Source organism: Triticum aestivum, chromosome 3A, assembly GCF_018294505.1.
Source record: "Triticum aestivum cultivar Chinese Spring chromosome 3A, IWGSC CS RefSeq v2.1, whole genome shotgun sequence".
Taxonomy (NCBI): domain Eukaryota; kingdom Viridiplantae; phylum Streptophyta; class Magnoliopsida; order Poales; family Poaceae; genus Triticum; species Triticum aestivum.
In genome coordinates, this window is record NC_057800.1 from 203,284,607 (window position 1) to 203,312,154 (window position 27,548).

The following is a 27,548-nucleotide window of genomic DNA, read 5'->3' on the forward strand; positions in this document are numbered from 1 at the left end:
AACACATTTTGATGTGTGCAGTCCAATAAGTGCTGATGCATGCAGTGAATATCGTTATGTTCTTACTTCACAGATGATTCGAGTAGATGTTGAGAATATTTACTTGATGAAACACAAGTCTGAATTATTGAATGGTTCAAGTAATTTCAGAGTGAAGTAGAAGATCATCGTGACAAGAGGATAAAAGATCTATGATATGATCATAGAGATGAATATCTGAATCACGAGTTTGGCACAGAATTAAGACATTGTGGAAAATGTTTCGCAATTAATACCGCCTGGAACACCATAATGTGATGGTGTGTCCGAACATCATAGTTGCACCCTATTGGATATGGTGCGTACCATGATGTCTCTTATCGAATTACCACTGTCGTTCATGGGTTAGGCATTAGAGACAACCACATTCACTTTAAATAGGGCACCACATAATTTCGTTGAGACGACACCGTATGAACTATGGTTTGGAGAAACCTAAGTTGCCGTTTCTTGAAAGTTTGGGGCTGCGACGCTTATGTGAAAAGGTTTCAGGTTGATAAGCTCGAACCCAAAGCAGATAAAATGCATCTTCGTAGGACACCCAAAAACAGTTGGGTATACCTCCTAATTCAGATCCGAAAGCAATATGGATTGTTTCTAGAATCGGGTCCTTTCTCGAGGAAAAGTTTCTCTCGAAAGAATTGAGTGGGAGGATGGTGGAAACTTGATGAGGTTATTGAACCGTCACTTCAACTAGTGTGTGGCAGGGCACAGGAAGTTGTTCCTGTGGCACCTACACCAATTGAAGTGGAAGTTTATGATATTGATCATGAAACTTCGGATCAAGTCACTACCAAACCTCGTAGGGTGACAAGGATACGTACTACTTCAGAGTGGTACAGTAATCCTGTCTTGGAAGTCATGTTGCTAGACAACAATGAACCTACGAGCTATGGAGAAGCGATGGTGGGCCCGGATTCCGATAAATGGCTCAAGGCCATAAAACCCGAGAGAGGATCCATGCATGAAAACAAAGTGTAGACTTTGGAAGAACTACTTGATGGTCGTAAGGCTATTAGGTACATATGGATTTTAAAAGGAAGACAGACAATGATGGTAAGTGTCACCATTGAGAAAGCTCGACTTGTCGCTAAGATGTTTTTTCGACAAGTTCAAGGAGTTGACTACGATGAGACTTTCTCACTCGTAGCGATGCTAAGAGTCTGTTGGAATTATATTAGCAATTACTGCATTATTTATGAAATCTTGCAGATAGGATGTCAAAACATTGTTTCCTCGACGATTCTTGAGGAAAGGTTGTATGTGATACAACCGGAAGGTTTTGTCTATCCTGAAATATGCTAATAAGTATGCAAAGCTCCAGCAATCCTTCTGAGGACTGGAGTGAGCATCTCGGAGTTGGAATGTATGCTTTGATGATGATCAAAGATTTTGGGTGTATACAAAGTTTATGAGAAACTTATATTTCCAAAGAAGTGAGTGGGAGCACTATAGAATTTCTGATGAATACATGTTGATCAGAAATGATGTAGAATTTCTGGAAAGCATATAGGGTTATTTTGAAAGTGTTTTTCAATGGAAAGCCTGGATTAAGCTACTTGAACATTGAGCATCAAGATCTATAAGGATAGATCAAAATGCTTAATAATACTTTCAAATGAGCACATACCTTGACATGATCTTGAAGGTGTTCAAGATGAACCAGTCAAAGAAGGAGTTCTTGCCTGAGTTGTAAGGTACGAAGTTAAGACTTAAAGCTCGACCACGGTAGAATAGAGAGAAAGGACGAAGGTCGTCCCCTATGCTTAAGACGTAGGCTCTTCAGTATGCTATGCTGTGTACCGCACCTAAAGTGTGCCTTGCCATGAGTCAGTCAAGGGGTACAAGAGTGATCCAAGAATGGCTCACAGGACAGCGGTCAAAGTTATCCTTAGTAACTAGTGGATTAAGGAATTTTTCTCGATTATGGAGGTGGTAAAAGAGTTCGTCGTAAAGGTTACGACGATGCAAGCTTGACACCTATCCGGATAGCTCTGAGTAGAGAGACCGGATACATATAATGGAGCAATAATTTAGAATAGCTCCAAGTAGAACAGTTGTTTGGAATAGCTCCAAATAGAGCGTGGTAGCTGCATCTAGGAGATGACATAGAGATTTGTAAAGCACACATGGATCTGAAAGGTTCAGACCCGTTGACTAAAACCTCTCTCACAAGCAACATGATCAAACATAAAACTCATTGAGTGTTAATCACATAGTGATGTGAACTAGACTACTGACTCTAGTAAACTCTTGGGTATTAGTCACATGGCGATGTGACCTGTGAGTGTTAATCACATGGCGATGTGAACTAGATTATTGACTCTAGTGCAAGTGGGAGACTGTTGGAAATATGCCCTAGAGGCAATAATAAAAGTATTATTATTATATTTCCTTGTTCATGATAATTGTCTTTTATTCATGCTATAACTGTATTATCCGGAAATCGTAATACACGTGTGAATATATAGACCACAATATGTCCCTAGTGAGCCTCTAGTTGACTAGCTCGTTGTGATCAACAGATAGTCATGGTTTCCTGGCTATGGACATTGGATGTCGTTGATAACGGGATCACATCATTAGGAGAATGATGTGATGGACAAGACCCAATCCTAAGACTAGCACAAAAGATCGTGTAGTTCATTTGCTAGAACTTTGCCAATGTCAAGTATCTCTTCCTTTGACCATGAGATCGTGTAACTCCTGGATACCGTAGGAGTGCCTTGGGTGTATCAAACGTCACAACGTAACTGGGTGACTATAAAGATGCACTACAGGTATCTCCGAAAGTATCTATTGTTTTATGCGGATCGAGACTGGGATTTGTCACTCCGTGTAAACGGAGAGGTATCTCTGGGCCCACTCGGTAGGACATCATCATATGCGCAATGTGACCAAGGAGTTGATCACGGGATGATGTGTTACGGAACGAGTAAAGTGACTTGCCGGTAACGAGATTGAACAAGGTATCGGTATACCGACGATCGAATCTCGGGCAAGTAAAATACCGCCTGACAAAGGGAATTGTATACGGGATCGATTGAGTCCTTGACATCATGGTTCATCCGATGAGATCATCGTGGAACATGTGGGAGCCATCATGGGTATCCAGATCCCGCTGTTGGTTATTGACCGGAGAACGTCTCGGTCATGTCTGCATGTCTCCCGAACCCGTAGGGTCTACACACTTAAGGTTCGATGACGCTAGGGTTATAAAGGAAGCTTGTATGTGGTTACCGAATGTTGTTCGGAGTCCCGGATGAGATCCCGGACGTCACGAGGAGTTCCGGAATGGTCCGGAGGTAAAGATTTATATATAGGAAGTCCTGTTTCGGCCATCGGGACAAGTTTCGGGGTCATCGGTATTGTACCGGGACCACCGGAAGGGTCCCGGGGGCCCACCGGGTGGGGCCACCTGCCCCGGGGGGCCACATGGGCTGTAGGGGGTGCGCCTTGGCCTACATGGGCCAAGGGCACCAGCCCCTAGAGGCCCATGCGCCAAGATAAAGGAAAAAGGGAAGAGTCCTAAAGGGGGAAGGCACCTCCGAGGTGCCTTGGGGAGGATGGACTCCTCCCCATCCTTAGCCGCACCCCTTCCTTGGAGGAGGGGGCAAGGCTGCGCCTCCCCCTCTCCCTTGGCCCTATATATAGTGGGGAAAAGGAGGAGCAATCATACCTAAGGCCTTTGGTTGCCTCCCTCTCCCTCCCGTGACACATCTCCTCTCCCGTAGGTGCTCGGTGAAGCCCTGCAGGATTGCCACGCTCCTCCATCACCACCACGCCGTTGTGCTGCTGCTGGATGGAGTCTTCCTCAACCTCTCCCTCTCTCCTTGCTGGATCAAGGCGTGGGAGACGTCACCGGGCTGTACGTGTGTTGAACGCGGAGGTGCCGTCCGTTCGGCACTTGATCATCGGTGATCTGAATCACGACGAGTACGACTCCATCAACCCCGTTCGCTTGAACGCTTCCGCTTAGCGATCTACAAGGGTATGTAGATGCAAACTCTCCTCTCTCTTTCTACTCGTTGCTGGTCTCTCCATAGATAGATCTTGGTGACACGTAGGAAAATTTTGAATTTCTGCTACGTTCCCCAACAGGTGCCAGCCCGCGCAGCGTCCTCCTTCCCTCTTTGGTGCAAAGGGGGCAAGCGCAGCCACGGAGTACCGAGGCATCAGGCAAAGGTTGCCATTTCGGTGCAACGAGACCAAGACCAGGAGGACTACGAGACGGAGGTCACCGTGGAGCCCAAAACAGCGTCATCACCAGAGCTTTGCACAGGCGAAGACTACTTTTGTCAGGATAGCTGATACTTACTGTCCCCCTTCAAATTAGCCCGCCATTGTTGGCTCCCTTCCCGCTCAATATTTGGGGAGAGGACCATGGCCTCTATAAATAGGAACAGCCACCCACATAGCAAGGGGGTTCGGTCGGTTGGAAGAAGCAAAGAGAGAGAGAGAGAGAGAGAGAGAGAGAGAGAGAGAGAGAGAAAGAGAGAAAGGTGACTGAACTCCTCCGAGCAGTTCATCGCCCTAGCCAAGAACAGACCCTCGCGAGGTTGTTCTCCCTTGTATTGTTCATCATCATCAGCCCAAGAGGCAATCCACCACACCACACACTGGAGTAGGGTATTACACCACAACGGTGGCCCGAACCAGTATAAACCCTGTGTCGCTTGTGTTGTTCTTTTCTTAGTTTAGATCCTAGCATGGCGGAGGGGTGCGGATAGGTAGGAGGCGGAATCTCCGCGCGCACCCCAGTGTTCGAACCTCAAGGGTCTGCCGGAACCCGAAATCCGACAGGGCCGGCCGAGGGGGATGGTCCAGGGGGGAGGGGCTGCGGGGGCGGGTGCACCTGCAGGCGATGTGGCCGTCGTCGCCGCATCTCAAGCACCTGGTGTCGTTACTGCACTTGGCGGAGATATGCCCGGGGTCGCCGCAGTTGTAGCAGCAGCCGTAGAGCTCCACAGGGATCCGCGAATCCGGCGAGGGCGCCTTGCAAGGAGCTGGTGAGGAGGGGGAGGTCCACGCCTGCCTTGTCCACGGGCGGGAGGGGAGGGGCGCCGCCTCGGCGGGCCTCGATCTCGGCGGTCGCGTGCGATCTGCCAGGCCCCGGTCCTCGAAGCTGGCGGCCGACTCGGGCCTGGATCCCCGCCGCGAACGATAGGGCCGAAGGCAGTGCCGACGACATCCGGGAACACCACGATGGAGCGGAGCGCCGGGGGGAGGGGGAGGGAAGAGGGACTCCGACGAGGACGCCGTGAGGGAGACGCGGGACGCCATGGAGTGCGACACGAGAGGTGGCCGCCGCCACCGGAGTGGAGAGCGGTGGGAAAGGGTGGTCGCCAGCGCAAAGGAGGGGGGAGTCGCGCTAGAGGGGGGAGGCGAAAACACCAACTTTTACTATGGATTGGATTAATTAATATACACCATTTCAAAGAAAAACACTAACAGCTTCGTTTGAGATGGAAATGTCTCCCAGAAACCAAGCTGAATACATGTTCAGGGAGCACATGCGCTCCACAAGAAGAATAGCACTATAGGTAGATTGAAAATCTCTCTAGGCTTTTTCATGTATACTACGCAAGCAGTGAGCGAAAGTACCTTTCTACATCCGGACTCAAATGCTTCAAGTGTGAATAGTAAAATCAAAAATAGAAAAAAAAACTAAAAAGAAATTTGTGGTATACTTTTAAGAAATGTTTGGCGTGCATGCAAAATTTTATCATGGAATCACATTGATAAAAGTCATGGCAAAAAAAATTTCAGAGCTTCAAAATGCATTTGAAAGTAACATCTTCAAAGCATCAATTTTATTTTTTCTACCACACCTTGCAGCAATGTGATTTCGTGATGAAATTTTGCATGCACAACAAACATCTCTTCAAGTGCCAAAAAAAAAACAGAGTTTTTTGATTTTAATGTTTACGCCAGGAGCATTTGAGGCAGGGTGTAGAAATTCCACGTCCCAATCACAATAGCTTTTCTCCGAAGCAACCATTACGAAGGGTAAACCAAAGCGTACCGATGCTAGCAACGCTTCAGGCATCATGTAATCCCGTTGCTCTTGTCGGCTGTATCAGCTCTGTAAGGATCTACATGAACTTGTACTCCCTTTTGTGATGTTGGATTCTTAACGATTATGCAATAACAAATGTATATGTGCATCAATCCATGCCGTGCCGAGGCCCGGGGCTTTATCCCTCTTTCCGGAAAAAATGGATGCAAAACCATGAACTGATTTACATCATTATGCATCAAGATACCTACAGGGTCCGGCTATTCCGTTTAAACTGCCCAAAACCTAAGGCGAACCTTCTTATGAACTTTATCCCTATCACAAGATCATCACTCATGGGAGCAAGGGTAATCATGTCACAATCTACAACATAAACACACAGCTAATCTTACATTCCCAAGAAACGCAACAATAACATTGCTGACACCAACATGCGGATGACAAGATTTTACAATTAACTCAACATGCATCTATCTTTGGTTTTGATCTGTGGCTGGATTGCTTGTAGCTGATGATGCTGGCGCCCTTCCGTTGGCCACCCCATTTTCCACTGGAGCAGGCGTCCCCCACTTCCCGTCGGACTCCAACGGCTCCATCACTTTAACAGATCCATCTGACAGCCCGACTGCGAATTGATTTGGTTCTTGGGGGTGTGCAGCGACAACAAAAGGGTAAACGGGTGGATTGCTGGAGCCAAGAGAGGTATGGTTGTTAGATCATATAAGAAGCAAGTAAGAGCAGTAAACTTAGTGGAACGGAAATTCAAAAATACAAACGTCATAGTTTCTTGTCTATGTCTATTGTACTTTACACTAGATATCCAATGATTTGGCTTGTATTTACGTAAATGGTTAATGGATGTCAACAGTCAACGCCCATCCCACGTGTTTCCCACAATAATGTCAAGACATTGGTGATTACCTATCTTGCATTGCATCGGTCATCAACTAAACACTGCCTTCGTGTATTACCTTGCTCTTGAAACCAGGAAGCTAGGTCTTACAAAGTTGAGTACTCATTAAGCCAGTCCACCAATACCAAACTTGAACGAATAAAAATGCCAGTAAATACACCTCGACATTAGCCAATCAACATGTAGCTGATGATCTTACCCACCAACAATTTCTACACTGGCTTGTTATCGCGGTAGAACCCCTGATCTCGGTTGAGAGGGCCCTTATTGACCTAGGGCGCCTTGCTTTTCGGAGGCCCTTTGGCCCTCCGAAATCCGCCGCCTGGCGTGCGTTGCTGGACTGCGTTGCTCTTCACGAACCGGTGGTTGATAGTGACCTTGACCGGGTGAGATGGCGCCTCGAACCTTCGGGGCAATTCTCCACGAGGTCTCTATACCAGGCCATCGCTCCCTCCTCCGCCCCCCCCCCCCCCCCTTGTGACGGTGTGGTCCATCCGCCTGCCCCTGAAAATCTGGATCTTCATGTGGCAGTGGATTCGCGGTCGACTCCCGTCTGGCGTTGAGGTCCGCAAGCGCAATGGCCCGGGATCCGGCCTCTGCCCTCTTTGCGGCGTTCCCAAGGACTCGAGTCACATCTTCTCCTGCGTCTCCGCGCGATTCGTTTGGAGTTGTTTCCGTGACGTGGTGGGCGGAAATTGGTGTCACACCAACTTCCCCGACTTATTTGACGAGCTCCAGTCCTCCCCCTTGTCTTCTCGCCACATTAGGTGGCTTGAGATCGGTGTCCTCGCTTGGACCCTATGGACGATCCGCAATAAGCTTGTGATCCAGCGCGTTCCTCTTCGACGAGCTACTGACGCTATCTTCAAACTATCTGGTTTCTTGCAGCTTTGGCGGCTGCTTAGCCGCCCCCAGGACCGCGACGCCATCTCAGCCTTCATCGCCGACCTTCGCTCGATGGCTGTCCGCCTATCGCCGCCGCCCCTGCTGCCACCGCCGGATCCCGACTAGTCGGTTGTTGGGCCCCTGGACCCCTGGGCCCCCCGCCCTTTTCTTTGTGTTTTTGTCTCTTTCTTTTTTGGGCTTGTTGAGTTGTGCCCTCAGCAGAACCTTCCTCTTGTTTGTGAGACTTGGGTGCGTGTGAACCTGTCCTTGTATGTGTGCTCTGTGGCGGTTTGCTTTATTTATAAAGCGGGGCGAAAACCTTTTTCGGTAAGCACACATGTTCTTTTTTCTTTCTTAACTTGAAAGTTTGCATGAAAAATATAACGGGTTAAATGTTTCTGAGACTGGAATTTGAACGAATTTTGTTGTTATTAATACATTAATATTCATCGATTTCCCCAAATATATGTATTTCCATAATATCCGATGCAATTCCATACTGAAAATTTGCTTGCTGATCAGTTATCGGATGGTTATAATCTTTCAGAGGGCAAATGAAAATCAAAATGTAGCAGCACTCAGAATTTGTGGCATGATGTTCAGGCCAATATTGTGCAACCAATGTACAAAAAGGGATTACCTGTTTATGGCTATCGTAGACATGTAAGCAGATGATGCAATTCGGCATCGTAATCTCAAGTTATCCGCATCAAAGATGGCAACATTACCATCAGTAAAAGCAGCAAAAACTAGTTGGCTATTGCACGAGTACGATGCGTGTGATATGGCAGCTGACAAAGTGCCCTGAGGTATCCACTGAAACAAGATCGAGAAAGAGATTATTAACAGACACAGACAGTAAGAAAATGTTTCCATCAAATATATGCTACCTGGTAGATTCTCTCCATCTTGGATGCATCATAAATAGCTATCTGAGTCTCATGGACTACTAACAAGCGATTTTGGTCAGAATTAAACTGAACCCTTGTGTCTCCTGATGGAGTCTTCCCAGCTGGCATTTGTATAGCGACCAATTTCTTCTTTTCCCAAGAATCGGTGGCCCACACACATAACTGCAAAATGAGGACAGTAAATGACTGACCAATGAAAATGCAAAAATAGAAAGAGTGTCATTAGTAGTAACCTGTGCATCAGCGCCAGAAGACACAAGTATATGCAGGCTGTTGGAAAAGGCCAATCCAGTTATCCTCTTTTGATGTCCTTTGAGTCTAATTTTGACCTGAAAAGGTAAAGCTCAATACAGCAGCAAAGCAGTGATTCAATAACATGATAATCTGTGGCAGTTTTTAAGTTTTAGTACCTCATCTACCCTGACATTGTATATGTGGATGGTTGAATCTTCCATTCCAATTGCTATGATGTTATTATCTTGAGGGTGAAATGCTAAAAAGGTCGATGCTGGTGGAGGTGGCATGAATGTTGTCATCACCTGTAGGAAAGATGCTGTTAATGTTTCAGCAAAATGCACCTTATTCTTGATTTAAAGAGGGGATACAGCACAGTACAAAGGCCTCATGGGCCACCCCAGAAATTGGACCTGATTGGCCCATCCACATACAACATACATATATACTTAAGACATACAGATGCATCATTCAAAATTCCTGAAGTTTTGAAATACATCCAAATAAAATAACTAAAATTACCTTAAATGTCATCATATTAAACAATGAGACCTTTCCACCACATGCAGACATCACATAAGAATCATTCTTGGAGAGTGCAATGCATGGGACTGACTCCTCAGGAGGTGTTTCCCCGATATCATTTGCCATGACAAGGCCACTGTTTGGTTGCCAATGCTGTGGCACAACACTAGCCGTGGCCTGTTCAGATGAAAGGAAAATTTTATACAACAATCTGAATTAACCTAAACACAAGGAATCAATAGAAAAAATATATATACCTTCCCACTTGGATTCTGCTCATTTCGGTTCCATTTCCACAGCCTTTGAATGGCATTAGACCCTAGTGCTAACAAACCGACACCAGAATTTGTGTACAGAAGTCTGACAACCTGCATATGTTGGTAAGCTTCTCAAAATTTCGTGATGAAAAAGTACAAACACACAATCAAGAATAAGATGGACCGAACCTTGCTGGTTTGGTCTGGAGTTTCTGGCAATGTAGCTACACGGAATTGCTGGGGATTTAGAACTTCCATCAGCTCCCAAGGTTTGGCTTTATCAGGTTTTTCTTCTGAGATTCTTGGCTTTATATCTATGCTTCTAGATGCTGGATCAGCGCCATTCTATCATAATCATGATTAAGTAAGATTGCATTGTTGTTGATAAGGTAGCATAGAGGCATTAAAACATACGAAACTTATCAAAGTCTACTTTCTTCTGGATCAGCATACCAGTATAGGAGATGGCTTTGCAGGAGAGTTCCTGTCTAAGTTATCCATTCGGCCAATGTTAGGAGAGATGCCCGCAACAACAGGAGCACCTGAGACCTATTAATTCAACACTCAAGGTTAGAAACTTTCTGAAAACTACGCCCGCAAACTGTCATGACAATAGCAGGCAGGAATACATGTGCTTACCTTCATCGCAGAAGCTTCATATGGTGACCTAAACGCCTCGAAAGGCCGGTTCCCAAAAGCCCGTAAAGACCTGAGCCCATCAGAATTTGCAAGTATCTTAAAGCCATTGTCTACTGTAGTAACAGCAAGAAGATTCCCCTCTTTATTGAACCTTAACCGGGGAAGGCCCTGTTGCAATGTACAGAGGTTAGATTACTAAATGGAGAAAAGGTTGGCAAATATAATAGGGAACAGAGACTAACTGGCAAGCCTCCATCGGCATCAATAAAGGTAAGCATGTTGGTGTTATCAACATCCCAAATTTTAATTTGGTTATCTTCCCCGGCAGCTAAAATGTGATTCTGAGCTGTATCAAACTGCACAACACCCTGCACTACACCAGATGCCTTTTTGCGGAATCCAGAATATGTTCTCTTGATAGATCCTTCGCTTTCGTTCCACTCAACCAAATGTGAGTCTCCCTCTTTGCTTGTTCCGCATGAGAACAGCCTTCAAATAATCGACAAGTAAAATATTACATCTAGAATAACTCGAAACACTTCTAGTGAGCAAAATAACACATCATGTTTACCTAGTTCCATCGGCACTATAAAGCATTGTAGTACACCATTTTCCTGGAGCATCATAGTCCACCCTAGATCCCGCATTGTCATAAAGCCATGCCTTAATTTTCCCATCAATGGAAGTTGAGAATATAAACTGTAGGGAACACAATAAAATTGTGTATCAGTACACCAGAAAAACGCTTAAGTGCTTGAAAAAGCCATGCACCCATAAACCTCGCTCAGTTCACAAAGTACAGGCATCATCCATAATGGCTCATACTGCCTCAATTCAAATTAAAGTTGAGTACACTTTGGAGGCATATATAAGGAGCAACCACAGATATCATCATTGCATTCGAAGTGTTGATGCCTAAATATTCTATTCAGACAACATTACCTGAATAGTCTCTTTGTGGTGAGGGCAAATAGAATACACAGGTGCCTCGTGCCCTTCAAACGAATATATTTTCTGTCCATGCATATCCCAGACCTACAAAATGGAAAGGAAGTTACAGAAGACCAGGCCTGGGGAAAATGAAATAGATGATAACCATTTACGACAAGTCAAATACCCTTATCAGCTTGTCATCTCCGCAAGTGACAACACAGAGTTGCTTATTTGGCCGGGAGAATGCTATGTCATTAACTCCTCCAGAATGAGCCTCAATCTGACATGATGAATAAATGATTTAGTAACAAAAGTTATTTAATAAAATATGAAATGTAACATCTATAAAATTGAAGTTCAATGCGGAATTAGAAGTTCTACAAACCTCTAAAACTTGGCGTGCTTCATTAGGTTGTTGGTATGCGTACAGATGGATCAAATGTTTTGCGAATGCAACTCCTAAAAACCAAAAAAGAGGAAGCTTAAGCAACAATGGAGCACAATATGGGGAACTTAAGCAACAATGGAGTGCAATGCAGAGTTACTGACTGAAGATTGAATATTAGCACTAACCAATCAAGTCTCCATCAGGGCTCCATGTAACTCGATTAATGGGCATGGAAGAGTCTTTAGCCAAGACACTCTTTTCTCATAAGACGTAAAATAGTCAGGCACATATATAATATCAAAACATGTAGACACTTGCAAACAAGTACAAGACTACAAGTAAAAGCAAACAGGAGTAAATTACATTCAGAACTTCAACTTGTTTGAGATCTCAGTTACCTGAAATTGTGCTGAACATGCTTGCATGTCCCAAATTTTGAAGGGCTTTGAGACCAGCCTCTCACGCAGACCAATCTCCCAAAGTGTAAATTCACCATTAGCAGATCCAACTATTGAGCAGTAAATAAGATGAGAAAATCAATAAGGTGTTGTTCGAAGATTTGCCCAAACCACATGAGACACCTTTTGTACTTGCCAAGTTGGTACTACATCATCTTTTTAAGATAAGAGTAAATGAGGAATCTTAATTGTACCTAGTAGTAGTGTATGACGAGAAGGATGAAAGTCCATGCTAGTTACATTAGATCCCTGTGATAATGTGCACGCCACTGTCCTAGGAAGGTCATCCAATGACCATGAAGGTTGAGGAGTAGGTGCAGGATAGGTGGCCTGCAAATAAGTACAGATAATTTTCTTCAGCTCATGCAAAATGCACCGTGGTCGTAAATCTTGACTCAGTGCAACATTACCTCATCAATACCATGTCCAGTGGGCCTCAATCGCTTCATTAGTTGCTCAGATTCTGCACTTTGATAGTCTGATATAGCTGGGCGTTTCATCATGCCTGGGGAAATAATGTACTGTTAAGTATAGAACTGAGGTCATAGGACAACCAAACACATAGTACATTTCCCATCACAACAAACAAAATGGCAATAATAAAACTACATGTTCATTTTTCTTGCCATGAAGAACTAAAGCTCTACATCCTGAAAGAACTAAGCCAGGACTGTTAAGTTAATCTCATAAAGTAACTGTAGAACATTGATCCATTATACTCCTTAATATACAAGTCAATATGAAGTATTACATATACATAAAAGGGGCCTTGGAGAAGAGAGAAAAGTACTATACATATATCTCCCTACAAAACAGAAACTACATGACGGAGGTAATAACAACAGTGGCATGTATGTGATCATCTCAGTACAGAATCACACACATGAAGAGCATAATGCTCCAAAGATGAACTGGCATAAAGTATATGGCACACCAAACTCTGCATTGAAAATAACTTATTGCTCTAGTTTATCGTGTAATTACTTCATTGTAGATTCGTTACTTCTCACAACATTGTTACTTCGGACACACAAAGGCGAGAATAGGTAGAAGGATCTGCCATTTTTCAAGAAGGTAAGTGGGGACTTAAACCCAAGAACCCAACAACAACAACCTTGTGCTTAACCACTAGGTAACATGGATGTCCCTTCTTAATTGCATATAAACGTCTGATTTACGAATCCATGCGTTCTAATGAGTTGAGACCAAGGTAACAGTGCATGTTTCTAAGATACAAATTAACAACCCATTCCCTCTCCAAAAATAACTTCCTGATTGCAAAAACGAGAATAAAATCCTAATAACACCACAAGACATGCAGACTAATGGATCTGTGTTTGCGCTCTGGCAACAACAACAATGGTAATGAAGACTGGCAAACTTGAAAGAATATTTAGCATGAATATAACAGCAGAAATATTTATCGACTTGTCTTAGCAAGGAAACTTTATTCGAGACCTTCCCCATAAAACCATTGCAAGGGTACTCTGTGGAGAATGCTTAGCATTGGATACAATTGCAGAAAGTCTAATTAGGGCTACAACGGTCAAGGTAACTGCAACTCCAACGAAATAGAAGTGCCCAACCACCAATTGCACAGGCTGATTGCAAGGATCATCTCATAACTCATATTTCTTGTTCAGCAGATCTTAAGTTTTCATTAAAAATCAACACCAGATATTTTTTATAAAAAATTGTCATTTTAAAAAAAATAACCAGAAAGCCAGGTATGTCAACTATGTTTACAGATTATGCTTGAATATGCCATCCCTAGTGAGAGAAAAAGGTATGCATAACCAGATGGCCAGGTTTAGGTCAGAGGAAGATTACAAGGGGAGTGTTTTTTTATTTTGAACTGCAAGGGGAGTGTATTAGTACCAACATCTTCTGTACGTAAAAAGGTAAAACTCCAGACATAAGACGTGTTAGTTATTATCAACTAGCGAAGTATCAAGTTTGGTTCAAAGATGTGTAAAACAAGCCACTCGATGCATGTCAACAGAAAGGCACAAGTTTACCACAATACCTTGATTTGGTGGAACAGACATTGATGATGCTGCCACGGCAGCAGACTGAATGGATGAAGAAACAGCAGCACTTGTCATCCAACCAGCTAAAGATGGACCGGCAGGAGGAGGAGGCTGGAATGGCTGCGTTAATGAACATACTGGATGTTAGTAAACTATAAGGATCATAAAACGCACATAAGCAGGAAATGATATTATAGAGAGAACATACAGCATGGCCTGTGAGTGGCTGGTATGCTGCACCAGCCTTCGGAACAGCTGCCAATGGTACAGATACAGGAGATGTACGTGCTCCATTGGGAGGAGAGCAAGTGTGATCCGTGAATAATGTCTTGATATCTGGATTTGGCCGAGGGTTCTTACAAAGTTGATGCTGCCAGTTTAAGCTGCACATGTTCTCAAGGAATTATGAAACATGAAAACAGACTCAGATAGCATAACACCATTAGATTATTTAGTGCAAACCTTTGGTTAATTAAAGTCCGCAAACGGGATGCTTTAAGGGTTGGAAAGACAAGTTTTTCCCGGAAAAGGGGATTTGCTTCGATTAGTTTTTTTAGCTCAATCAGCATAATACTGCGAGCAGATTTTGTATCCCCATACTTAGATAGCTGTTCATTTTCCCTGCAGGAAAATAGCAAACTGTAAATGGTTTGAGCTAATTTACAGAGAATAGTAAAACCAAAATACTAATAATATATACATAAACAAATTAGATTGATGAAAAAGGCACACACATACCACATAAATTGTTAAAAGCAACAGTTCAGGAATGCCACCACACTCAAGAACAAGAATTTACAAATCATAACTAAGTACTACATGTGGACCCTGGTTAATAATGTTTTCCAAGTAGCCATCTTATAATAACCCCTTGTATTGTTTCAAGTAGCCATGTGCGCCCATCATTTAGTAGATAATAACTGGATTATCAAAGTGTTAACAGGTCGATGCAGTTGCCCTGCCTGTAAGCTCAGTCAGCTAAAAGTTTCATTTTAATCCATGATATGACAAAAAAAAATGAACGATGTGAGACAAAATGAAACCGTGCCAAGCGTAGAAGTTCAATACTATAAGTTAAAATATCAAGAAAGATATTTGAATTTGTGTTTCAACAGTCCGAAGCAATTGAAGATCCAAACACTTTTCTAAACAACCAACTATATCATTTTCCACTGTATTACTGGTAACAGCCCACAGAAAGGTACAGATTAGTGAGGAACCATATAACACAAACATCAATTACAAGAAGCTTCCAGGATGGCTTACGCATAAAGAAAAAGAAAAAACAGACAATAATGATAACATGGGGTAGGAAAAAAGAACCTGAAATTCTCAAGAGTGAGAAGCTGTGTTATCTCTTTATATAACTCCTCGTTGAATGTCGAGAAGACTTTAAGATCCTTGACAAGAATATCTACCGCCTTTGCTCTATCATGCCTGTTAGAAATTATTACAGCAAATTAGTAAACTTTAGTTTCAACCAATGCCAAAAACATGGGACAGGAAACCCCTGATACTTTTCAGAGTGGGGTACAAATCCACAAGAAATGCAAGAATATTACCTATCAAGAGCTTCCAAATACTTCTGCTTCCTGATCTCAAAGAAGATCTTCATCGAATACCTATTGTCGTCCACCTTGGTGAAACCTGAGAGATACCTTTCCACCTCATCCCACTCCCCAGCATGGACCTTCTCCTCAAAGTACTTGACGTTGAAGTAAAAGCCTGACTCTTGTTCAAGCCTGCAGCATCATGCATCATTAAAATCACATAAAAAGATTGCAATATTCCATTGCACTAAACATAATAATAGATGGACCAGAGCTCGAAGGGACAAAAAATGGTAGTATAAGCACTTAGGAAGACCCTGGCAGTGCAGTTCTTGAGCTCACAACATTGTTTTTCCCAATACCAGTAACTCTAGCGCTCACTACTGCCAACCCGAGCTGTCCACCGTAGGCGTCACGCATGACCGTACTACAGAATACAAGTGAAAACAAAACAGAGTTCCAGATCAATCCATTTGTTTAGATAGATGGTTGCATACCCAGTTGCGCGCTCAATGTCCAAATTTGGCAGGGATTTCGCAACAACACTGCAATCCAGGTAAATGCCATCTACGCTTCTCCATTTACTGATGTTTTACTCGGAAAAGGCGCCGCACAGGAGACAACAATGCCACGCAATCACTGGACTAACTACTTTTTTTATCTGGACTAACCACAGTTGATCTAGAAGATCTCACTTTCTACCAATTGAAGTGGCCGGCAGAGAAGAAAAGGAAATAGTCTAAGTTACGGCAGAAAAAAAACTAGTAGCTCATTATTATTTGCGCACGCTGAAGGAAAAAGAAACAAGAGGAAAAAGACACGACTCACGCGATCGCGAAATTTCGAATCTACCCCTGAACTGCCCAACTAAAAGGGAAATTGCGGTAGAGACTAAGCGAATCCATTTTGACTAAAATGGATTAAAGAATGGGAATACCTAGAACTCATCTAGATGAGATATAATTTGGTCTCATTCACGTCAGCACACAGGCATCTTATAGTATCTTATAGCATCACATTCAATGGCTATAAAAGATGAATGAAACCAAATTATATCTCATCTAGATGAGTTCTAGCAAAACTGTTAAAGAATAATTATCACGGAGAAGAAAAAAAAAGATAAGAACGACCGAACACGAAACTTGGCAGGGATTTACCGCGCGTACGGAACAGATCAAACGGAGCAAAAGTAATAAAAGGAAATAAACATTTCTCCCCATGAACTCAAAACCCAAAACAAAGTAGTACTACTAGACGCGAGAAAAAATACCCGGAGATTTATTCCGGGGAAATCGCGAAAAGGAAAAAAAATCACAGCGCACCGAAACAAATCCCTAGGGGCTGGCTTCTGGAGCCCAGCCAGCCACCAACCGAGAGAGAGAAAAAAAGAACAGCCCACGGGCCGGCAGGGGAGGAGAGAGACGGCGGCAGGGTACCGACTTGTGCACGGTCTCCTTGAACTTCTCCTCGTCGAGGAACTGGAGGATGAGGAAGACGAGCTCGCGGCTGAGGGACGACATGGCGCCCGCGCCGCCACCCAGGAGCTCGATCTGGCCCGCCGCCGGCGCTCGCGCGGGCTCGGAGCGAGCGGGCGAATTCTAGGGTTCCGCCGGCGTCGTCGCCGCCCCTCTCGTGAGGAGAGAGAGATGGATGGGGGGAGAGAGAGACGGAGAGATGTGGAGGGAGGGAGGGAGGACGGATGCAGAGGGAGAGAGAGAAACTTTAGTCTCGCTTTCTTCGATGCGTTGCAGACCTCTCGCCCTTTTCTCTCTCCCCACGCCACCCCCACTGGCTTATCTGCGATACGCGGCGCGTCGTATCGATATGCCCGAGTGCTTATGGATAGGCTGGTGGTCTTATATGAGAGGCTGGGAGAAGCGGAATCGAAGGGCGCGGGATTAAATCGGGTGGATATTCGTGAGCTGGCGTCCGGTCGTGAGGGCGACGTGGGCGCGAGACGAGTCGGGTGCCCGTGGATCGCGACGCAAGAGCGTGCCGCCACACGACACGACACGAGACGAGACGAGACGATACGTGGGTTAAACCGCGCTACGAGTGGACGGTCTCTCGGATCGGTTTGCGTAGCGTGGACAGGGTAGTTAATGGCGTACCACCGACTGAGTGAATGGGGTGACGTGTATCCATCGTGCGCTGTCCAACCAGCGGGTACTGGAAAATCGGAGCTGTGGCAAAGATTGACTTGCCCGATCTAAAATGACCACGAACGCCCGCTGATCAATTCAGTGCTCATCTCGATTGTGAAATTGATCGCCCAGATGTGTCTCCAACCAATCCGTTTGACTTGGTTTTCTCAGTTTGACCGAGTGAATGCAAAAATGTTGAAAACTTTTTTATCCTTTATTTCTCTCGCTACCAATGCTCCACTCCAATCTTTTTTTTCGAAAATGATCCAAATCTATTACCAAAGTTCAGCGGAAGTACAAAGCATCTCAAACATAATAAAAATTACATTAAGATTCCAAGACCCCAAGCAATCACTACTGCCGTCAGAACGAGCCGCCGACGCGTTGTTGTCGCCTCTCCCCTACCGGCGCTGGCTTGACCTTGACGCTGACAGCCAAGAAGTCTTCGTGCACGTGCTCCTAAGAACCAACGCCCTGAAACCACAGTCATCGCCATTGAACCCGTGCATAGATCCGGAATACCTGACACCAAATCTCGCCACAAGACAATAAACCTAACCTCACCGCCCCAAAGAGACGGCAGGAATCTACGCCGGAGCTTCATCGACTACGTCCAGACAAACATGCTCGAGAAGGATCGGAACCCGGAAGACAAACTCGAAGAAATAGCGCCGCCATCCGCGTGAGCACCGCACCTGCGAGGACCGAAAATCCTAACCTAAACTACTAACCGGAACGGGGGCACTGGGATTCTCCTCCCCGCCACCATCCAATAGTGTGACGCCCCCGATTCAATCGTACACTAATCATGCACGCAAATGTGTACGATCAAGATCAGGGACTCACGGGAAGATATCACAACACAACTCTAAAACATAAATAAGTCATACAAGCATCATAATACAAGCCAGGGGCCTCGAGGGCTCGAATACAAGTGCTCGATCATAGACGAGTCAGCGGAAGCAACAATATCTGAGTACAGACATAAGTTAAACAAGTTGCCTTAAGAAGGCTAGCACAAACTGGAATACAAATCGAAAGAGGCGCAGGCCTCCTGCCTGGGATCCTCCTAAACTACTCCTGGTCGTCATCAGCGGGCTGCACGTAGTAGTAGGCACCTCCAGCGTAGTAGGAGTCGTCGTCGAAGGTGGCGTCTGGCTCCTGGACTCCAGCATCTGGTTGCGACAACCAGAAAGAAAGGAAAGGGGGGAAGGGGGGAAGAAAGCAACCGTGAGTACTCATCCAAAGTACTCGCAAGCAAGGAACTACACTACATATGCATGGGTATATGTGTAAGGAGGCCATATCAGTGGACTAAACTGCAGAATGCCAGAATAAGAGGGGGATAGCTAGTCCTATCGAAGACTACGCTTCTGGCAGCCTCCGTCTCGCAGCATGTAGAAGAGAGTAGATTGAAGTCCTCCAAGTAGCATCTCCAAGTAGCATCTCCAAGTAGCATCGCATAGCATAATCCTACCCGGCGATCCTCCCCTCGTCGCCCTGTGGAAAAGCGATCACCGAGTTGTCTGTGGAACTTGGAAGGGTGTGTTTTATTAAGTATCCGGTTCTAGTTGTCATAAGGTCAAGGTACAACTCCAAGTCGTCCTGTTACCGAAGATCACGGCTATTCGAATAGATTAACTTCCCTGCAGGGGTGCACCACATAACCCAACACGCTTGATCCCATTTGGCCGGACACACTTTCCTGGGTCATGCCCAGCCGCGGAAGATCAACACGTCGCAGCCCCACCTAGGCAAAACAGAGAGGCCAGCATGCCGGTCTAAACCTAAGTGCACAGGGGTCTGGGCCCATCGCCCATAGCACACCTGCACGTTGTGAGGGCGGCCGGAAGCAGACCTAGCCTAGCAGGCATTCCAGTCCAATCCGGCGCGCGCCGCTCCGTCGCTGACGTCTGAAGTGCTTCGGCTGATACCACGACGTCGGGATACCCATAACTACTCCCACGTAGATGGTTAGTGCGTATAGGCTCGTAGCCAACTCAGATCAAATACCAAGATCTCGTTAAGCATTTTAAATATCCGCGAACGCCGAACAGGGCCAGGCCCACCTGTCTCCTAGGTGGTCTCAACCTGCCCTGTCGCTCCGCCACAAAGTAACAGTCGGGGGCCGTCGGGAACCCAGGCCCACCTCTACCGGGATGGAGCCACCTGTCCTTTCAGCCCCCTCATCAGAATCACTTGCGGGTACTCATCGAGCTGACCCGACTTTAGTCACCATCTGTATAGTATGTATGTATGTATAGTATATACCCGTGATCACCTCCCGAGTGATCACGGCCCAATAGTATAGCAAGGCAGACTGACAAGAATGTAGGGCCAATAATGATAAACTAGCATACTATACTAAGCATCTAGGATTGCGGGTAAGGTATCAATGACTGTAGCAACAATGACAGGCTATGCATCAGAATAGGATTAACGGAAAGCGGTAACATGCTACACTACTCTAATGCAAGCAGTATAGAGGAGAATAGGCGATATCTGGTGATCAAGGGGGGGGGCTTGACTGGTTGCTCTGGCAAGAGAGAGGGGTCGTCAACTCCGTAGTCGAACTGGGCAGCAGCAGCGTCGGTCTCGTAGTCTACCGGAGATAAAAGGGGGGGAAGAAACAATGAATACCATGTAAACAGATGCATATCGATGCATGACAAGACAAGTAACGATGCTAGGCGGGCCCTAACGTGGTATGAGGTGATGCCGGTTAAGGGGGGAAACATCCGGGAAAATATCCCCGGTGTTTCGTGTTTTCGGGCAGAGGAGCCGGAGGGGGAAAGTTGCGGGTTCGATAGGTTAGGGGTGTGCGGCGGACGAACGGACTGCGTATCCGGATTCGTCTCGTTGTTCTGAGCAACTTTCATGTACAAAGTTTTTCCATCCGAGTTACAGATTATTTAATATTAATTTTCAAAGTTTTAATTCATTTTTAGAATTAACAGAATTAATTTAATTAGGAAATGCCATAATGACATCAGCATGACATCAGGGTGATGTCAGCAGTCAACAGTCAGTTGACTTGGTCAAATTGACGTGTGGGTCCTGCATGTCATAGGCTGAGACCACTAATCAGGTTTAATTAGCTAGATAAATGATTACGTTAATTAAGTTTAATTAAACTAGATTAATTAACTTAATTGAGTTATTAATTAACTAATTATTTAATTAATTTCATTTTTTAACAAACGTTTTGGGGTGGGGCCCTTTCGTCATAGGCCTAGAGGCCTTAGCGGTTCGGGCGCGGTTACGGGCGCGGGCGCATGGGCGTGGGCGCCCGAGCCTGGTCAGGCGCGCCCCAGGCGAGGCCAACAACACGGTCGCCGGCCAGGGGAGGCGGCGGAGACCAGTGGGCAGCGCGATGAGGCCGCAGCGGCAGGCGGAGCAAAGGCGGGGCAAGGCCTAACGGGGACGCGCGCGCACGAGTGCTGGCCGACGAAGACGACCACAGCCTGGAGCAGAGCGAGGCGCGCGGGACAAGGACGACGCTGGACGCGGCACGGGGCATGCAGCGAGAGCGGGGTAGAGGAGAAGGAGGGGGCCTCACGAGGGGTTGCAGGGCACGGGGCAGCCGGGGTCGAGGAGGAAGTCGGAGACGACGGCGATGTGGTGACGAGGTGTAGCGGCATGGCGGCGTGCATCGACGGCGTCGGCGACGGCAGGGGTCGAGGAGGAGCTCCGGTGAACGCGACGGGGATCTGATCGATGTCGCTGACTTGGGGCCGCTCTAGTCGGTCTCGGTCATGAGAAGGTCGTGGATGACGTCGAGGAAGCCGTAGGGCTGCACGAGCAGCTCGGGAAGGCTGCTAGCCATGGCCACGGCGAGGTGGTGGCTGCGCTCGACCAAACGAGGAGGAAGAGGGGCGCGGCGAGCTGCTAAGGAGGACGGAGGGAGGAGAGATGACCGGGCGACGGGGAAGGGCAGTGAGGCGGTCAGAGTCGCCGGCGCGGCATCGGACAGGAGGGAGCTCCTCTCCCGTGTGTTGTGTGGTGGCGGCGGGGTAGGAGGATGAGGGAACGGGGTGGGGATCGGGTCAAAGTGGGGAGGGGTCGCTAGGGTTCGGTCACCCCAGGGGGGCTATAGGCGCCGGCTGGGCCGGCCTGGTTGGCCCACAGGCCCACTGGGCTGTGGCCCAGTGGGGGGTTCTTTCTTTCTTTCTTGTTCTGTTTTCCTTTCTTCTTCTTTTTTTATTCTATTTCTTTTTAGTTTTCTTTTATTTTAGTTTTATAAAATTTAAAAGCGACAACTAATTTGGTGTTATTAAATAGGTCACAACCCCAAATATTCTGGCACTTTAAATAAAGTGTTTTGCATGTGCTTATTATTTTAAAAGCATTTCAGATAATTGTTTTATCGCTCTTTTAGTTTATTTAGTGCATTTAAGTATTTTATTAGAAGATGATTTCTTCACCAACATTTATTACGGGTTATTTGACACGTTAGGAACAATTTAGTTTTGACTTTTGAAAATTTTAATTGTTTTAACTTTAATTCAGATTTGAATTTGGATCGGTTCTGAACTAACGCGAGATTATCAACAATAATCGAGGTGACGTGGCATCATTACTAGAGGGTTACTGTAGCGTGATTACCCGGGCGTCACAAATAGGGCGGTAGGCAGAGGAGAGGCGAATCCACGAACTCATTGGCGAAGTTTGGAGAGAAGAGTTTGCCCTAACCGCCCTGGGTTAGGGAAGGAAAATGATACCCCCCCTATGCTTCACTCCAATCTAAGAGCATCTCGAAGGCGGACCCTCAGACCGCCCGCAATTGTCCGAACCACATGGTCCACACGTAGTTTGCCATCCAACGTGGCATGTATCGGTCCATCGAGCGGTCCATACGTACTTTTTCGACAAACTCAAGACAGACATGGGGGGCTTTGCAAGAGTCCGGACAGCGGCCATGAAGGCCTCCGACACCCCCGACCCACACAAAACTCTTCCCGGACCCCGCGATTCCATTCTCCCCATTTTCTCTCCTTCCACTTTCTTTCTTGCCTTCACCGTCGCTCCACCACCCCGCCCGCCACGCCACACCCCTGCCAGAACTATACCTGTCTATCACCACCAGCGTTCCAGTCGAGCTCCACCCCGCTTCTCCTCTATCGCCGTTCATGAAGGAAATATGCCCTAGAGGCAATAATAAAGTTGTTATTTATATTTCCTTATATCATGATAGATGTTTATTATTCATGCTAGAATTGTATTAACCGGAAACTTAGTACATGTGTGAATACATAGACAAACAGAATGTCACTAGTATGCCTCTACTTGACTAGCTCGTTAATCAAATATGGTTAAGTTTCCTAGCCATGGACAAAGATTTGTCATTTTATAAATGGGATCACATCATTAAATAATGATGTGATTGACTTGACCCATCCGTTAGCTTAGCATAATGATCGTTTAGTTTATTGCTATTGCGTTCTTCATGACTTATACATGTTCCTACGACTATGAGATCATGCAACTCCCGAATACCGGAGGAACACTTTGTGTGCTACCAAACGTCACAACGTAAATAGGTGATTATAAAGGTGCTATACAGGTGTCTCCGATGGTGTTTGTTGAGTTGGCATAGATCGAGATTAGGATTTGTCACTCCGTCTATCAGAGAGGTATCTCTGGGCCCTCTCGGTAATGTACATCACTATGACCCTTGCAAGCAATGTGACTAATGAGTTATTTGCGGAATGATGCATTACGGAACGAGTAAAGAGACTTGTCGGTAACGAGATTAAACTAGGTATTGAGATACCGACGATCGAATCTCGGGCAAGTAACATACCGATGACAAAGGGAACAACGTATGTTGTTATGCGGTTCGACCGATAAAAATCTTCATATAATATGTAGGAGCCAATATGGGCATCCAAGTTCCGCTATTGGTTATTGACCAGAGAGGTGTCTCGGTCACGTCTACATAGTTCTCGAACCCGTAGGGTCCATGTCGTGGATCTAAGACTGACAGTAGAATGGGGGTAGGTATGAGGAGGCAAGATCCTAGCTATGGCAAAGTTGTACACACGAGTTTTACGAGTTCAGGCCCTTCGCTGAGGAAGTAACAGCCCTACGTCTCGGTGCCCGGAGGCGGTCGACTGGATTATGTGTATATGTGTTACAGGGGTGCCAACCCTTGTGCCAGTGGATAGGGGTGGCTTATATAGAGTGTGCCCAGACCCCAGCCAGCCCACGTTACAAAGGGTTTAAGGTACATCAAGAGGGGGCGTTACTGGTAACGCTAGCAATAAAGTGACATAAATGCCCATTAAGTCTATGAAGTAAACATCCGACCGTTGTTGTGCAGAATGACTTTAGATCTTCTGTCTGTCGAGTGATAGTTGTCGTGGTCGAGTGACTTTGAGTCTTCCGAGTGGAATGCTTCGTAGTCGAGTGGATGATGCTATCCCTCGAATGCTTCTGGTTTTAGGGTGATGTCCTAGGGGAGGGTGTCTAGGTCAGGCCTATGACCCTACCCTAGGTACATAGCTTCATCATTAGTCCCCGAATGGTTCAGGGCTCGAATGGAGAAGGAGTTGAGAATACCTCCGATTCAATTTTTGCGCTTTAGAAGCGTCTTACTGGGATCAAATGAGCAATCATGATGACTTCAACTTCTTTTTCAGTCGCCTTGGTCCATTCTTGGTTTTGCCGAGTGAACTTTTACTGCTAAGCTTCGAGTGTTGATATGGAAAAAATCTTCCGTCTGACAGGTTGCTCTGCTGCTCGCGGATCTCGCGGGATTCGGATTTTGGGAAGCGTGCGGGATGGAGGAGGCCGCAATAATCGGGTTGGATTAGGCAGAACCGCCTCGATCACCGCGCCACCTTTTTTGCCACGTATCGCGCACGCGACTGTTGCGGGATTTGATAGGATCACCTAGGCGCACGGGTCAGCCACTCGAAAATGACCTCATATAAGGCGCCGGATTGTGGTTTTTGCATAGTGCGTTCCCATTCTTCCCCTTTCTCCTCCATTTATCCACCGCATCCACCTCTGCTCCCGGTGCCGCCGCTCAGTTCGAGTTCCGCCCGCTGCAATGGGGAAGGAGAAGACGATGGCCTTGGAGCGCGCGAAGAAGGCGACGACGAAGGCGAAGGGGAAGAAGTCTAGCCGGGGCGGATCTTCGTCGAGGTCTGACCTGCCGCGAGGCTGGATCCAGGGCGATTGGATTCGGTCGACGATTAGTCAGGAAGACATCGACGATCTGGCCGAGGGGGGTCTGATTCCCCACAAGTCAGCGCGGCTCCCGGAGGATGAGACCGAGCCGTGGCCGCGGGAGGGTGAGTGCGTGCTTCTCGCCACCCACGTCGACTGTGGTTTCTCTTTGCCTCCCCACCCTTTCTTCCGAGGTTTCTTGAATTTCTTTGGATCACAACTTCATCATCCCCCCCCAACACTATTGTGTATCTTGCTGCATTCGTGTACATGTGCGAGAATTTCTTGGGTTGTCGGCCGCACTGGGGCCTCTTCAAACACATCTTCACCTGTCGTTCTCAGACGGTCAAAAAGGCCAATCCGGGTGATGAGAGGACACATGTGATCCAGATGTGTGGGGGTCTTGGGATCCAAATGATAGGTAAAAGCACTTTCCTAGCCATGATTCTTCCCAAGTCAGTCAGAGGGTGGCAGTCGACCTGGTTCTACTGCAAAGACCAGCCAACTCCATGTCAGTCAACTGGACTTCCCCCCTTTTCCATGGCTCGAGTCGAGAAGCCCTCCGCCTTGAAAGTGACCCCCGAGGAGAAAGCGGAGGTGAAGGTGCTGGTCGAGCGAGTGGTCCAGCTCGTCTGCGGTGGCGTGGATGGCATGTATCTGTTGGAGGTATTCCTCAGGCGACGCATTCAGCTCATGATCATCTGATGTGGATGTATTCGAGCATTGATGATTCCACTCGGATCCACCCAGAAGAGGTCGATGAGGATACGGTGGAGAAGTGGTTGAGGGGTATCACCAGCAACAAAAATAACCCCAGGGGGTCTAGGAGAGTCCCTCCACTCGACAACTCGTATGAACCAGACAAGATCCAACTCGAAATTGCCGAGTGTTTTTCTTGATTTATCATGTAACTGCTTGTTGTCAACCGACTGACTTTTTGTTTTGCTTGTTGTCTTTCAGACCCTTACTGAGATGTACTCGATGCCCAACGGGGAGCAGGAGCGGGATCCAGAGGGGGAGGTGAGCGGAGGCGAGAGAGGCGAGTGGCACTCTGACGAAGAGGAGGACGAGGAGAGTGACGACCCGAGTGATGAAGAAGAGGTCGACTCACCTCCCCGTAGGGAAAAGCGATCCAAGCATACTCACGACCCGGCAAGCATCCGTGACAAAGCGACCACGCAGACCGGGCAGTCGTCAAAGCGCCCTCGGACGTCTTCTCCGGCGCCGACTGAGAAGGCACCAAAGCAACTGAAAGTTGCGCTGTCAAAACCGTAGAAAGCCTTGCCCAAGATCAAAGTGGCCATTCCCACTGTTTCCGGGCAATAATTGGACCTGATTTATTGGTTTAGTACAAATCGAGTTTTGATTGTCCCGCCGTGATAGATATGACCGACGGAATCTTGAAATTTGTAGTGCTGCTACCTCCGGGACTTCTGCTTACAGGAATGAAGATGAAGAAATGGAAGATGCAGTCACCTCCAACCCTGGTACAACTCTTATAATCATGTCCTCAGTTACTCGGCCGATTTGTCGGCCGATTAAATTCTGGCGATTGATTCTTTTTGCAGCTCCTCCCAATGTCATTGAACTTCTAGACGACAACGAGGACGTGCCGCTGAGGCCTAGGAGGAACAAGAAGGCATCAGCTGGCAAGACATCACAATCGGTGCTGGCGGCAGAGTCAGCGATTCAACAGCCTGAAGATATGACTTGGGCTTCTGTTACTTTCGCTGATCCAGTATCAAGTGAACGCCCCACATCATCGACTGTACCAGTGGTTGCTTCAACCGTCCAGCCTCATGCCTCGGAACTTCAAGCTACCTCATCTGCATCGTCAATCCCATTCTTCACCACTCATCATGTTCCAGAAAGTCAGGCAGACGCTGCCACAGAAGCCATTCGCCAAGCTGGCATAATGATGGAGCGAGTGAAGGTAGTGCACGAAAATAGTCATGTTGCTTACGACACCAGCGCGGCCCTTCAAGCCAATGTCCAGGTAAGTTGGCTTCTGACTGAACTCTTATCTTGTTGCTTGTTCTGTTAGGATATGCTACCTAAAAACTTTTCTCCATGCAACTTCTTGTTATTCTGCACTTCGCATTTGCGCACCTACTGGGTGTTTGACGTCTTTGTTGTTTCACTCTTCCACTCGTTCTGGGCGGACCATGTCGGGTGGAATCTGAACCAGGAGGGCACGCTAAGTGCACCCACTGGGTGTAGTCCCCGAGACCGCAGTCGACTGCTGGCAGTCGGTTGGGGTCTGAGTATGTATTTCTCTCTTATTCTTTTTTCTTTTCCACTCGGTCTGGGCAGACCATGTCGAGTGGAATCTGAACCAGTGGGGGCACGATAAGTGCACCCACTGGGTGTAGTCCCCAAGACTACTGTAGAATGTTTGATTCTGAAGTAGTCTTAAAGTTTTATTCACTCATAACCAAATGATCTTTGAT

General features: G+C 46.5%; 1 protein-coding gene across 1 annotated transcript; it reads right to left on the minus strand.

The window, feature by feature from the left end:
* Positions 1 to 6,258: 6,258 nt before the first annotated feature.
* LOC123060960 (protein TPR1) lies at positions 6,259 to 17,526 on the minus strand. Its single transcript, XM_044483830.1, has 25 exons — positions 17,222 to 17,526; positions 15,794 to 15,973; positions 15,555 to 15,668; positions 14,694 to 14,852; positions 14,440 to 14,614; positions 14,228 to 14,351; positions 12,612 to 12,706; positions 12,396 to 12,531; positions 12,142 to 12,251; positions 11,929 to 11,998; positions 11,741 to 11,814; positions 11,540 to 11,635; positions 11,365 to 11,457; positions 10,994 to 11,121; positions 10,665 to 10,911; positions 10,423 to 10,590; positions 10,237 to 10,332; positions 9,973 to 10,128; positions 9,784 to 9,894; positions 9,524 to 9,703; positions 9,178 to 9,306; positions 9,001 to 9,096; positions 8,747 to 8,929; positions 8,497 to 8,672; positions 6,259 to 6,745 (listed from the first exon to the last, which is right to left on the minus strand). Exons 1-25 carry the CDS (start codon positions 17,299 to 17,301, stop codon positions 6,529 to 6,531), a joined length of 3,393 nt encoding a protein of 1,130 aa, XP_044339765.1. The 5' UTR covers positions 17,302 to 17,526; the 3' UTR covers positions 6,259 to 6,528.
* Between the last annotated feature and the right edge of the window lie 10,022 nt (positions 17,527 to 27,548).